This window comes from Orycteropus afer, unplaced genomic scaffold (genome assembly GCF_000298275.1).
Source record: "Orycteropus afer afer isolate SDZICR_OR568_19922 unplaced genomic scaffold, OryAfe1.0 scaffold00035, whole genome shotgun sequence".
In the NCBI taxonomy this organism is placed as follows: Eukaryota; Metazoa; Chordata; class Mammalia; order Tubulidentata; family Orycteropodidae; genus Orycteropus; species Orycteropus afer.
In genome coordinates, this window is record NW_006921622.1 from 3,484,942 (window position 1) to 3,499,313 (window position 14,372).

Sequence of the window (14,372 nt, forward strand, 5' to 3'; positions counted from 1 at the left end):
GCGGGATCGGGCAGTGTTTCGTTCTGCTGTGCATGGGGTCGCTATGAGTCGGAAACGACTCGACGGCACTTAACAACAACAACAACATTAACCAGTTACTGTTGAATTGAGTTCTAGTGACTACATGCGTGTCAGAACAGAGCTATACTCCAAAAGGTTTTCAATGGTTGATCTTTCAGAAGTAGATCATCAGGCCTTTCTTCTGAGGCACTTCTGGATAAACTCGAATTTCCTTCCTTTCAGTTAGGAGCCAAGCGTGTTAACAGTTTGTATCACCCAGGGACTCCATGTGGCTATTAGAAAATTAAACATGACAGAAGTGGCTCACATCTGTGGGCTATGTTATATTTCTATTGGACAGTACTTGCTGTGCTTTGGACAGGGTGTTCAGGAAGGCTTCCTTGAGGAGATGAAGCTTCAAACAGACCTGAGAGATGAGAGCAACAAGGAGACCTGCAGGATGGTGGGAAAGAGTTTGGTGGAATTGACAGAAAATCACAGGGGTAGAAGTTTAGTGAGAAGTAGGATAAACAGGAGCTAGACAGTGGAAGAAAATGTAAGGAATTTGAATGTTATGCTAAATGTCATGGGGCATCAGTTTAAGAGCCAAAGGCTCACTGATTTTACTCATGGCAGCAAATGGACAACTTGTGGCCACTGTAACTGGAGAAAGAGGGACCACTCTTAGGGAAAAAGGGATCTCTAGGAGGGCAGGTGGTGCAGTGCCCTAAGGCATGTGATTGTTAACAAGAAAGTTGGCAGTTCAAACCCACCAGCTGCCCTGAAGAAGGAAGATGAGATAATCTACTTCCATAAAGATATACCACCTTGGAAACCCAATGAGTTACTATGACTAGGAATCAACTTGATTGCACTGATTTTCTTTTTTAGAAGAGGGCACCAAGAGCTCTGGTTGTGTAGTAAAGAAAGTATTCCTCTGCTAACCAAAAGATCTGCAGCTTGAACCCACCAGCCACTCCATGGTAGAAAGACAAGGCAGTCTGCTTCTATAAAGATTTACAGCCTTGGAAACACTGTGAGGAAGTTCTATTCTGTTCTATAGGGTTGCTATGAGTTGGACTTGACTCAATGACAGTGGGTTTAAGAGGGCACCATCATTATGTAAAAGTCCAAGTACAACTGTCTTATTTGAATTTGGCTATTGAGCCTATGTACATTTTCCTCACTATTTATGAAATAATAGACAGTGGAGACTCAGAGGTTGTTAGGGTTCTGGCATTATTTGCTAAACTTTCTTCACTGGTTTTTTTTGAACAGTGCTTTGAACCAGATGCTCTGTTACTAATAGCTGGAGGAGATTTTGAAGATCAGCTCAGAGAGGAAGTGTTCCAGAAAGTTTCTCTTCTCCTCCTCTATTACATTATTCATCAGGAAGAGATCTGCTCTTCAAAGCTCAACATGAGTAATAAAGAGTATAAATTTTACCTACACAGCCTACTCAGCCTCAGGCAGGATGAAGACTCCTATTTCCTTTCAGAGAATGAAACCGAAGATATCTTGGCTTTCACCAGGCAGTACTTTAACACTTCAAAGAGCCAGGTAAGAATGGCAAAATTTCTAACTGGCTCTGCTTCTGTGATACAGACTCACAACCTTATTTGGGTCACTTATTTATTCCTGAAATATTCAAGGACTTCTGAGAGAGGTAAGTATTTGTGGTTTTTAGTTATGGGATGTTAAATGACATAGTTTAAAATTCTAACAATAGAAATGTAATGGTTTACTACTAGGAGTCCCCAGGTGATGCAAACAGTTACGTTCTTGGCGACTTACCAAAATGTTGGCAGTTTGAATTCATCAAGAGGCTCCTCAGAAGAAAAGTCTGACCATCCACTTCCAAAAGTTCACAGCCTTTGAAAATCTTGTGGAGTGCCATTCTGCTCTGACATACATGGAGTTGCCATAGTTGGAATTAATATGGTGGCAACTGGTTTTGTTTTATTTTGCTTACTACTGTGCTTAAGGCATTTGACTGCTAACCAGGAGGTTGGTAGTTCAAACCCTCCAGCCACTCCATGGAAGGAAGACTGGGCAATCTACTTCCATAAAGGTTAACCACCTTGGAAACCCAAAGGAGGTCACTATGAGTTGGAATCGACTGGATGGCAGTGAGTGAATACTAACCTCCCACTGAGTTCCCAAGGCTGTAAATCTTTACAGAGGTATACTGCCTCATCTTCCTTCTGTGGAGCAGCTGGTAGATTTGAACAACCAACCTTCTGGTTAGCAACCAAATGCCTCATCCACTATGCCACCAGAGCTCCTACTACTATCAGATAAGTTGCCCTAGTGGCACAAAGTTTAAGTGCTTGGCTGTTAACTGAAAGGTTGGCAGTTTGAATTCATCTAGGAGCTCCACATGAGAGAGACCTGAGGATCTGCTACCAGAGAGATTACATCCTTGAAACCTTATGGAGAAATTCTACTTCATCACATGAGACAGCTATGAGTAGAAAATCGACTTGATGGCACTTAACAACAACAATGCCAGATGAGTTTTAGCCAGAAGCTGGCTGATGGGTGGGTAGACAGGCCAGGTGACAGGGCAGCTCTTTTTTGAGTGCCTGTCAGCACCGAAGTCGCTATGACTCCAAGCTTTGAACCAGGCTCCAAGAACTGAACTCCAATGGCAGAGGGAAGTCCTTGAAGAAAGCATTATTCATGACAGTCAGCACTAGATTGACCATATCATTTTTGTGGCCTTTGATTCATGTGGCCTGTGTACAGGTTGCCTTCTCATCTCTCACAGCACCTGCTGTGAGAAGGTAGGCACCTGGCCTCTCACTGCCTTCATTACCATTCCAGCAAGAGCTGGCTTTTCCATTACTTTTTGCTATCTGGTTTTCAGTGGGAAGTTTCAGCAGATAGAGTCCTCTGAACATAAGAAAGTTTTTTTATTTTTTTAAAGCCACATTTCCTTGAAGAATTAATTGATGAGCCACCATCACATTTTGAGGGGAATTGTGAAAACTTTTTTTATTTTTTTCCCCCTCTGCAATTATTCATTGAAATGTACAGACAAATTTTACTCTTACTCTCAATTCTGGTTTCTGGGACCCTGGATGTATCTAAGCAATCATGCTGAGGTTTAACAGGCAGCAAACATATCCTCTAATTTGCTGTTGGCAGAACAAATGGAAAAGCTGTTTACTGAGGACTTTGCAAATATTACTTCTGCACCTCTAATCCTTTGGATCTCAAAATTTGGCTGTCTTTTTTGTTTTGATTTTTAATTTAGCGAATGAGATTCCTTTGTAGAATTCAGAAAGTACCCTAGTGGTACAGTGATTAAGCACTTAGCTGTGAAGTGAAAGATCTGTGGTTTGATCCTACCAACCACTCTATGGAAGAAAGATAATGGTAGTCTACTTTTGCAAAACTTTACAGCCTTGAAAACCATATGGGGGAAGTTCTAGTCTGTCCTATAGGTTGAGTTGGAATTGACTCTACAGAAACAGTTTGGTTCTAGTCTCTCAGAGAATTCAGTTTTCTGCTTAAATAATGAGGAGCTCTGGTAGCATAGTGCCTAAGGCATTTGACTGCTAACCAGAAGGCTCATGGTTCAAATCCACCAGCCACTCCTTGGAAAGAAGATTGGGCAATCTACTTCCGTAGTGATACCACCTCGGAAATAATGCATGCTCACATATAATTTCTTCAATGTAACATCTATGTAATAAAAGATGGATTCAAATCAGTCACTAGAATTTTAGTCATCCTACCTGCTGCTGCCTTTTGAGGCAGACTAGAATGGAATCCCAGCACTTGAAAACTGACTGTGTATATAGTCAACCCAGCTGTCTAGTTATTCAACACATACTGTAAATACAAGGGCTTCTGAATGTTTGTGAGCTAAAACTTTCCTTGAACAGTATAAAATAATTCAGTATTATTGTATAGAACTACTTTATCTATCTATTCATTCAACAGTCGTTTACTCCTGCTGAGTCATAGCACTTTGCTAGGCCTTAGACCAATCATCTACTGGAGGATACTACTGTCTAGTCACTGCAAATGTCCTTTAGAACATTTATCTGGGCTAGGTTTCCCCTAGGAAGTCAATCAATCCAAACTCCTGCAGGAAGCCTGCTGGACCTCCCTGGAGGCTGCTGATATTTCCAACAAGCGTATGAGGTCTATCACTACTAGCATTTCTAGGTCTTTACCTACACAGGACTCAGCCTCTGTAGGCCAACCACTAACAAGCATATGAGGTAGTCTTCAAAAAACTCCAGGAGAGACCAACTTGACATTATAATATCCTAATGAACCATTCCCAGAATATAAACATACCTCTATTCCATCATCTTTCCTCCAAACTGTTCTTGTTATTAGGTGCTGTTGAGTCAGTTCTGACTCATAGTGACCCTTTATATAACAGAAGGAAACACTGTTCGGTCTTGCACCATCCTCACAATCATTGCTATGTTGGAACCTGTTCTTGTAGCCACTGTGTCAATCCATCTCATTGAGGGTCTTCCTCTTTTTTGCTGATCCTCACTTTACCAAGCATGATATCCTTCTCCAGGGACTGGTCCTTCTTAATAACATATCCAAAGTATGTAAAACAAAGTCTCACCATCCTCCCTTCAAAGGAACATTCTGATTGTACTTCTTCCAAGACAGATTTGTTAATTCTTCTGGCAGTTCACAGTATATTCAGTATTCTTTGCCAACACTATAATTCAAAGAATCAATTCTTTTTCAGTGTTCCTTATTTGTTATCTAGCCCTTGCATACATATGAGGTATTTGAAAATACCATGGCTTGGCTCAGGCACACCTTAGTTTTCAGTGACATCTTTGCTTTCAAACAATTTGTTATTATTTTTGAGATACAAAATAATTTTATTTACTTGTCTCCTTGTGATTTTTTTCAACTTTTTATTGTGATTTAAGTGAAAGTTTACAGAGAAAATTGATCTTTCATTCAACATTCATACGCATTTTGTTTTGTGACATTGATTGCAGTCCTCTCAGTGTAAAAGTACTCTTCCCTTTTCCTCCTTGTATTTACCATATACATTCTTCCTTTTTTCTATCCCTTCCTACCTCTGAACTTTATCCCTGGGCAAATGCTGCCTTTTTGATTTTGTATGGTTGATTGTTCTAAGAAGTGCATACCTCCCTATATTATTGTTCACCTTATCGACCTATCATTTGGTTGAAAGTTGAGCCATGGAAGTTCAGTTCCACCCCTGAATGGTGACTAAGAGCCATAGGTTCAGGGGTTCCACCAGTCTCTATCAGATCAGTAAGCCTGGTATTTATTATGATTTTCAGTTTTGTTCCACATTTTTCATCCAGGACCTACTACTGTGATCACTTTCAGAGCAATCAGCAGTGGTAGCCGGCACCATCTAGTTCTTCTGGTCTCATAGTCATGGAGGATGGTGTTCCCATAGTCCATTGTTGTTGTTGTTGTTATGTGCTGTCGAGTCGGCCCCGACTCATAGCGACCCCTCCTTGGGTTTCCGAGGCAGTATCACTACAGAAGTAGGATTGCCCAACCTTCCTTCCGAGGAGTGGCTGGTGGGTTTGAACCACCAGCCTTCTGGTTAGCAGTCAAGTGCTTTTAGCCACTATGCTACCAGAGCTCCTATAGTCCATTAGTCCTTTGAAATAATAATTCCAAATTCAATTATTGTTCAATAATTGTTCCCTTGCATCTCTGATTTTGTTCATAGTTCTTTACTCCAGATGAGGACAGACCAACAGTTGCACCTTAGATGGCTGCTCTCAAGTGGAGAGTGGTTACAACCCCAGTAGTTACTTATCAAAGTAGGATGTAGAATATTGTCTCTTTGGACTATGTTATGTCATTGACCTTGATGGCCCCTGAGACTATGGTCCTGAGCCTCCAAACCCAGTGATTCATTACCACAAGGTGTTTGTTTATGGCTAAGAAGTTTTCATAGTCTTACTCCCTGTATGCTATACTATATTCATGGATGTATTTGTAGCACATATAAATATATACATAGAAATATCCTTTGTCAAACCTGTATATATTTGTGGGTTGTGGTAGTTATGTTTGTGTGTCAACTTGGCTGGGCCTGGTTGAGTGTCCAGGCGCTGGATGTAGTATTCTCCATGATGAGACTGTTAATCAACTTCATGGTGGAATCTACTGTGAGCAGCTGAGTAGCTGCTTTAGGGATGTGGTCTGCTTCCTGTATATAAGGAGAAATCTTGGGGAATGGTCTCTAGTTTATGGCACTTTTGAACCCTGCATCTAGCCATGTTGTTGTTCAGCAGCTTGCCATGCTCTACTGACCTTGGGACTTCCAGTGGACTTGAATTAATGGCCTGCTGTGTGGTTTGGTGACATTGGGACTGTGCCTTTTTACTTGCCAACCTTGAGCTTGTCAGTCTCAGCAGCCAGCAGCTAGCTGTCTGAGTGAAGAAAAGCCTCTAGGTCCAGTGTGCCGGGAACAGGAGGCAGAGCTGAAGCCTAAGTTTGAGGGGCTTTAACCCAGCCCCTAGAGCCTGGCACTTTGAACTTAGACTTAAAGCCTCCAAACTGTAAGAGAATAAACCCCTATTTGTTCAAGCCATCCTATTTGTGGCATATTCTTATCAGAGTGGCACTAGGTAACCAGAACATGGTTATAGTCCCATTCACCTTCCCACACTTGTTCAGCCTGTGTGTCTATCTATATATCCACTTGTAGATTATTGGTTTACTGTTATTGCAGGATTGTGTATGTAATAGTACTCAACTTTGTTACCTTTAACTCTTAAACTCCTCCCAATGTCGTCTTCTGTCTTGATCAGTTTGTGCTGACCTCCACCTTATTGTATATTGCATTTCCTTTCACACAAGTAAACATGTGTCTACCCTCCCATCTCTGGTACCTTCAAAGAATGTTTCTATGTGTAAACCTTTTCTTGAATTTTTGTTGTAGTGGTCTCATAAAATGTCTGTCTTTTTGTGATTGACTAATGTCACTCGGAAGGAAGGTTGGGCAATCCTACTTCCGCAGCAATACTGCCTCGGAAACCCAAGGAGGGGTCGCTATGAGTCGGGGCCGACTCGACAGCAAACAACAACAACAACAACAATGTCACTCAGCATAATGTCCTCCATGTTCATCCATGTTGTAAGGTGTTTTGCAGATTCATCACTATTCTTTAATGTGTGTAGTATTCCATTATGTGTGTGTGTGTGTGTGTGTACTTTAGTCTGTTATCCATTCTTTCATTAATGGACACTTAGGTTGTTTCCATCTTTTTGCTATTGTAAATAATCTGTGACAAACATGAGTGTGCACATATCTATTTGTGTCATGGCTGTTACTTCTGTAGGATATATAACCAGTGGTGGGATTGCTGGATCATATGGTATTTCTATTTCCAACTATTGAAGGAAGTGCCAAAATATTTTCCACAGTGGTTGTACTATTTTATAGTCCCACCAGCAGCATATGAAGGTTCTAGTCTCTCCTCACTCTCACAAATATTTGTTGTTTTCTTTTCTTTTTTTTTTTTTTAAACTTTACTATTGTGATATTTAAGGTTGTGTGTCAAATTTGCTGGGCCAAGGTTCTCAGTAGTATGGCAATTACACAGTTTGGCGGTTGTGTAAGGATGTAGTCATCCCCCATGAAGAGATCTAATATAATGTAATCACTTACATGATGAAATCTCTATGTGGTCTGTATCCAATATATATGAATGTTCTGGCAAAGCTCTCTGGCTCTTTGTTTGATCTGAATCTTACATCTGGCATCGTAATCATCAGACCTCTGGTTCTTTGGACTTGATCTGGTGGCTTCCAGTATTGCCTACTGATCTTCAGTTTCATTAGTCTCCACCACCTTTGGGTCAGCAGCCTTCCATCTGACCTGCTGACCTTGTGTTCATCAGCCTCTACAGCTATGTGAGTCAGGAAAATCATCCCACCTGATGTCTGACCCATGGACTTCAAATTTATCAGCTTCTACAACAGTGTGAGTTGCTTACTTGGGAAAAATCTCTCTATATATACATAAGGAGCTCTGGTGGTATAGTGGTTAAGGCATTTTGGCTGTTAAAGTCCATGGTTTGAACCCACTAGCCGTTCTGTGGGAGATAGTTGAGGCAGTATGCTTCTGTAAAGAATTACAGCCTTGGAAACCCAGTGGGGGTTGCAATAAGTTGGAACTGACTCAATGGCAGTGAGTTTGGTTTTGGTATATATATATATATATATATATATATATATATATATATATATGCCTAAGGCATTTGACTGCTAACCAGAAGACTGACAGTTCAAACCCACAAGCCACTCCTCAGAAGGAAGACTGCGTGATCTACTTCCATAGTGATACTGCCTCAGAAACCCAAGGAGGGGTTGCTATGAGTTGGATCCAACTCAACAGCAGTGAGTTAGTTTTTTTTTTTTTTTCCCTGATACATGTTTTGCTGGTTTTGCTTCTGTAGAGAACCAGACTAAGACATTTGGTACTGAGTGTGGTTCTAGGGACACAATATTGTAATAATGAGTTTTCTAAATTGTTTTTCAAGTCTGACTAGTCTTAAAGGCACTGATAATTTTACCTCCATTAGTAAAGAGGATGTGCTAATCCATGGTGAGTGGTGGCGATATTAATACACAAAATATCACACACAGTAAATCAAGTATTGGTGAGAAGCCAAGCTTTTGGGTGATTACATGTTTGATGTTTTTTGCTATTTTGTCAGAATGACAAGTATAGGGAAGCTGTTGGTTGGTTCTACTTACGTTAGACAAAATGGTAGAAGAAAGAGATTAACTCAGGTCTTTGGTGCCACAGCTTAAGTGCTGCATAAAAGACCTCAATATTTACACATGTTCCCTGATAGGAAATCTTATTTCTTGTAGTAACAGAGATGATATTTCCAAAAACCAAACCCAGAGTCTTATCATAAAGTGGATGAATCACAATGCCAATTGAATTCCTAAAATCAAATGGTATCTGAAGTAAAGTGAGGGCATTGATTGGGAAGAAATGGGATCCTGAAACTTGGGATGAGGAAAAACAGGCAGATAATCAAATGGGCAGATAATCAGGAGGCCCTAATTGAGCCCCTAAATTCCACTGATTCACTTCTACCAATAGAACCAAGCTTTTTACCCCCTGCTGTGCCTGATTAATCTTTCTCTGAGATATCACCTAGGCTAGTGCCTGAAGCAGATGCCTTACAAGACATTGTTGAGTGTTACCAGGTATCACACTACCACCTATTATTGCTTCTGGACTTATAAACACACACACACACACACACACACACACACACACTGCCGCCAGGTCCGACTCATAGTGACCCCTCCTTGGGTTTCTGAGGTGGTATCATAACAGAAGTAGATCAACCAATCTTCCTTCCAAGGGGTGGCTGGTGGGTTTGGATCACCAGCCTTCTGGTTAGCAGTCAAATGCCTTAGGCACTATGCCACCAGAGCTCCTTCTGGACTTACAACTAGACTTAAGGCCCACTGAGTCCCAAAAGATGAAATAAAAAGTGTGACCCAGGAAGAGGTATGCTACATTCCAAAAAAAAAAAAAAAAAACTGCTTGATTTTTCTAATAAGTATGAAAGAAACATGAAAAATATGTGTGAGAGTGGCTATTAAGGGTGTGAATAATGGTACAAGTAACATAAAGTTGGATCAGTCTGAGTTAATTGGTATTAGCCCACTAAACAGGTTCTTTAACCAATGTCTCAATTTGAGAAGTTAGAAAGGATCCAAGGTTTATTTGGTAACCAGAGATATTTTTAAGTATGGCATATGCAGTGGCGTACACTAAATCAAGTTGAAGTATTAGTCCTGCCTTGGTAAAAGAAGGTATCTAGGGAAATTGGCACTTTAGAGTGGATTTATCAGGTTAGACCCATAGAGCCATATATGGACTATCCAGAAGACACACCTTTCGCCACAACAGTGAGGAAACAATGTGTGAAGGGACTGCTGAAATTGCTATTTTAGGTAAGTGAGATTTAACAGTGGGAACTGCTTTAAGTGAATTAAGACATCTAACTATGATGGGGCTAAGTGGACCCCATGATCATAGGTGCCAAGTGGCAGCACTTAATCAATAAAGACAAGATGGGCATGGTTACTGTAATGAAGAGCAGAATCAAGGCATTTATCAGAATATCCAGATTCATATGGGTTTATAGTATTGGCTGCTTAGGCATGATGTCCCTAGGAGTGAAATTGATAGGAAATACATGAAATTTTGACTTGATCTATAAAAGCAGAAGAATTCTAGGCCAACTCTAACTTGAATTGCCAGAACACTGAATATGGACCCTCAATCATTTCCCATAGCTGAGCCAGTTTATAAAACCACAACTCATTGAATGCAGAGGAGGCTATGGCTCCTTGAGAAAGGACCCTACTACCCTGTCAAAAATTTATACTGTTAATCTTTTCCCCAGCCTTCTCAAAAGGCTTATTTATAGCCTTTTACAAGAGTGACTGTTCCTTGGGAAAAGGAAATAATCAGACTTTTGGGGTATTAGCAGATACTGGCTCTGAACTAGTTCCAGGAGACTCAAAACATCACTGTGGCCCACCATCCATAGTGAGGTCATATGGAGGTCAGATTATTTATAGATTTTATCTCAGGTTCATCTCACAATGGTTCCAGTGGGTCCCTAAACACATCCTATAGTGATTTCCCAGTTTCAGAATATATAATTAGAATAGACATACTCAGCAATTGGTAGAACCTCCATATTGGATCCCTGACATGTGGAGTAAGGGCTACTATGGAGGAAAAGCCACATGGAAGACATTAGAACTCTCCCTACCTAGAAAAATAATAAAGCAAAAGCAATATCATATTCCTGGAGGGATTTCAGAAATTAATGTCACCACCAAGAACTCAAAGGATGCAGGGGTTGTAATTCCCACCACATCTTTTTTTCAACTCTCCTATTTGGCCTGGGCAAAAAAAAAAAAAAAAAAAAAAAAAGTTAGATCTTGGAGAATGACAATGGATTATCATAAACTTAACCAGGTAGTTACTCCAATTGCAACTTCTGTTCCAGATGTGGCTTGATTGCTAGAGCAAGTTAATACATCTCCTGGTACCTTATGAGGAGCTCTAGTGGAGTAGTGGTTAAGGCATTTGGCTGATAAAACCAAAAGGTGGGTGGTTCAAACCCACCATACACTGCACAGAAGAAAGATGAGATAGTCTGCTTCAACAAAGATTTACAGCCTTGGAAATCCAATGGGGGTCACTATGAGTTGGAATTGACTTGATGACAGTGAGTCTGGTTTTTGGTTTTTGGTACCTTAAATGCAGCTATTGATGTGGCCAAGGCATTTTTCTCAATTCCAGTTTTGGAGGATCACTAGAGGCAGTTTGCCTTCAGCTGAAAAGTCCAGAAATACCCCTACACTGTCCTACTTAAGGTATATCTTAGGTATTGAGAAACAATGTTTGGCTTTTCACTGGGCTGAACACCTAACCATGGGCCACCAAGTAACCAGGTGGCCTGAGCTTCCCATCATGAAATGAGTGTTGTCTGACCCATAGAGTCATAAAGTTGGACATACATAACAGTATTTCATCATTATATGGAAGTGGTATATATGAGATCAGACACAAGCAGGACCTAAAGACAGAAGTAAAGAGTTCCAGTAAGATGGCAGAATAGGCAGAAAGACTGCACAGACCCTCTTCAACAAAGAAAAGGGGAACCAATTAACACAGATACAGAAGATAATCCTGGACCACTGAGCTCTGAAGGGAAGGATATAGAAATGGACTAAACTCCAACTAGTAGAAGAATTTGCATGAAAACACAAAAAAGGAGACACACTGAGTTGGAGTCTGGCAGTGATCCTGGTGGCAGAGACAGCTTCAATATTGCCAAGTTGTGTTAAGACCTAAGAATTAACCTAAAAAGTAGCCTTGCTAGCCAGGGACTGCATGGAGGACTGCACTGGTAGCTGGTGAATAAAAGGGGAAGTAGCAAAGAGGAAGGCGGGCTGAGCTGTGGACTTTTGCCTGTCTGGGGGGCACAGCCATTTTGAATGGTTTACATACCATTTTGGATATTTAAAGTGACAGCGTTCTCCTAGATTCCAGGGACTTACGAACAGGCTCCACTTGCCAGGAACCACAAGGATGTTCCGGATGCCAAAGACTAGAAAGGTGCGATATTCCCCTTGTTACTGTTATACCCCACACCCTCTTGGTGAACAGGAGTGCAGCCATCCCTTGCTCCCACCCAATTCTAGGCTGGCAGGAATTCCGTCCCAGTCTGCGTTCTTGGACAGAACCTGGGTGCTCTGCCCCACCCTGCTCTGATTCTTTTTTTTTTTTTTTTAATTTGTTTTTTTTTGTCTGTTTTAAAACTATTCTTGTTGTTGTTGTTGTCCTTTTTAAATTATTATTCTTTATTCTTCCTTTCCCAGGTTCTAGTTTTCAGCCTTTTCTCTTTTCCTTGTTCCTGGTTCCATTTTTTTTTTTTTTTTCTTTCACATGGTTAAACCTGTTCCTTCTTTTTCTTTTTGCATTTTTTCCCATTTTTTTCTTCATTATTCTCCTACTCTACTTTTTTTCTCTTATTGCCCTTTCCCAAGATATTGCACGGCATTTATTATTTTTTTTCCATTGCTCTTTTTTTAGTTATTGTTCCTGTGTGATTACACAGTGTGTTTTTTGTCCATTTACTTTTACTTTTTTGATGGTTATTTAATTGTTATTTTTGTCTAAGTGAGTGGGAGACAGCAACAGTCCCCATACAACACAACTACACCAGCAGCCCCTGTAGCTTCACTTACTGAGTAAGAGCCACTACTTCCTTCTCCACCAATTGGCCAATGGTAAACAATCACAAAGAAGAGCCTGACTCACCCTTAGCTGCTCTTCACAAACAGTTAACAGAGATCTAAATAGAATGTCACAATGTCTTGGAGACAAAGACTACCATAGTCCAAACAAAGAAGCAAGATACAGTGGTAGAAACAAGAGAGCAGGATACAGACTCAGAAAACATCCCTGAGGAAAAAGCAGCATTGGAACTCCCTGATAAGGAATTCAAAATAATTATATTTAGGTATCTTCAAAGGATTGAGAGATAGATCAAGGAAAACATTGACAAAATTAAGGAAAACACAGACAAAACCCTAGAACAATTTTGGAAGAAAATACAAGAACAAAATGACAAAATAAATGAAAAATTAGAAATGATCAGAGTCTAAAGATAGAAATCCAGAAGATTAATACTAAATTGTCAGAAATAGACCACACATTGAAAGGGCAAGGGAATAGAAATGAATCAATGGAAGACAGAATTAATGAGATTGAAAACAAATACCTGAATACTTTTTGGAAAGGGATCACTCAGAAAAAAGATCAAAACAAAATGAAGGAAGCCTAAGGTTCATGTGGGATGCCATCAAAAGGAATAACCCACATGTCATTGGAATTCCAGAACAGGAAGAGAAAAATAAAACCGCTGGGAAAATTTCCCAGTATTTGTTGGAAAAGAACTTCCCTGACCTGATGAAAGATGAGAATATAACCATTCAGGAAATCCAACGAACCCCAAACAGAATAGACCCCCAAAAGAAAATCACCAGGACATACCATCATGAAACTCATCAAAAGCAAAGACAAAGAAAGAATCCTGAAAGCAGCATGGGAAAAACAAAGAGTTACTTTCAAAGGACATCAGTAAGAATAAGCTCTGATTTGTCAGCAGAAGCCATGCAAGTCAGAAGGCAATGGGATGGTAAGAGATAAATTTCCAACCAAGAATTATATACATGACAAAATTGTCCCTCAAATATGATGGAGAAATTAGGAGATTTCCAGATAAGCAGAAACTAAGGGAATTTGTTGAAACCAGATCAACCTTACAAGAGATACTAAAGGGAGTTCTTTGAACAGAGAGCCAAAAATAGCAAACAACAACCAACCATTAATACACAAGATGACATAACACAGAAACCACAGCTATGGACATAACCAAAGTAAAATAAGCTTATAAGATTGTAAACAGGGAACCAGAGACACCAATTGGCAAAAGAAGACAACTACAAACCAAGAAGAGGGAAAATATTGTGTAGTTACAGAACTTCTAAATGGTGAGAAAGTCAAGAGATTCAAGATAGAATGAAGTGTTTTAAACTCAGGGGGGAAATTATAAATCACAGGGTAACCTCAAAGAAAAATGATAAACCCTCACATCACAATAAAAAAGAGGACAAGCACAAATATTCACCAAATACTAAAACAACAGCAAGAAAAGAAATGATAACACAATTAATAAATATAATGAGCTCAGTACAGAAAATAATATGGAGCAAAGAAACCAGGGACACCACGTAAAAACATACCAAAATGCCAGCAACCAATTCAT

General features: G+C 40.1%; 1 protein-coding gene across 1 annotated transcript in view; it reads left to right on the plus strand.

Annotated features, from left to right (window-relative positions):
- Window positions 1–14,372, plus strand: part of SLC39A12 (solute carrier family 39 member 12) — a 196,148-nt gene that overhangs the window by 13,305 nt on the left and 168,471 nt on the right. The window contains exon 2 of the mRNA XM_007936406.1: window positions 1,279–1,560. Within this exon, the coding sequence (XP_007934597.1) occupies window positions 1,279–1,560 (282 nt within the window). The remainder of the gene's footprint in view (window positions 1–1,278; window positions 1,561–14,372) is intronic.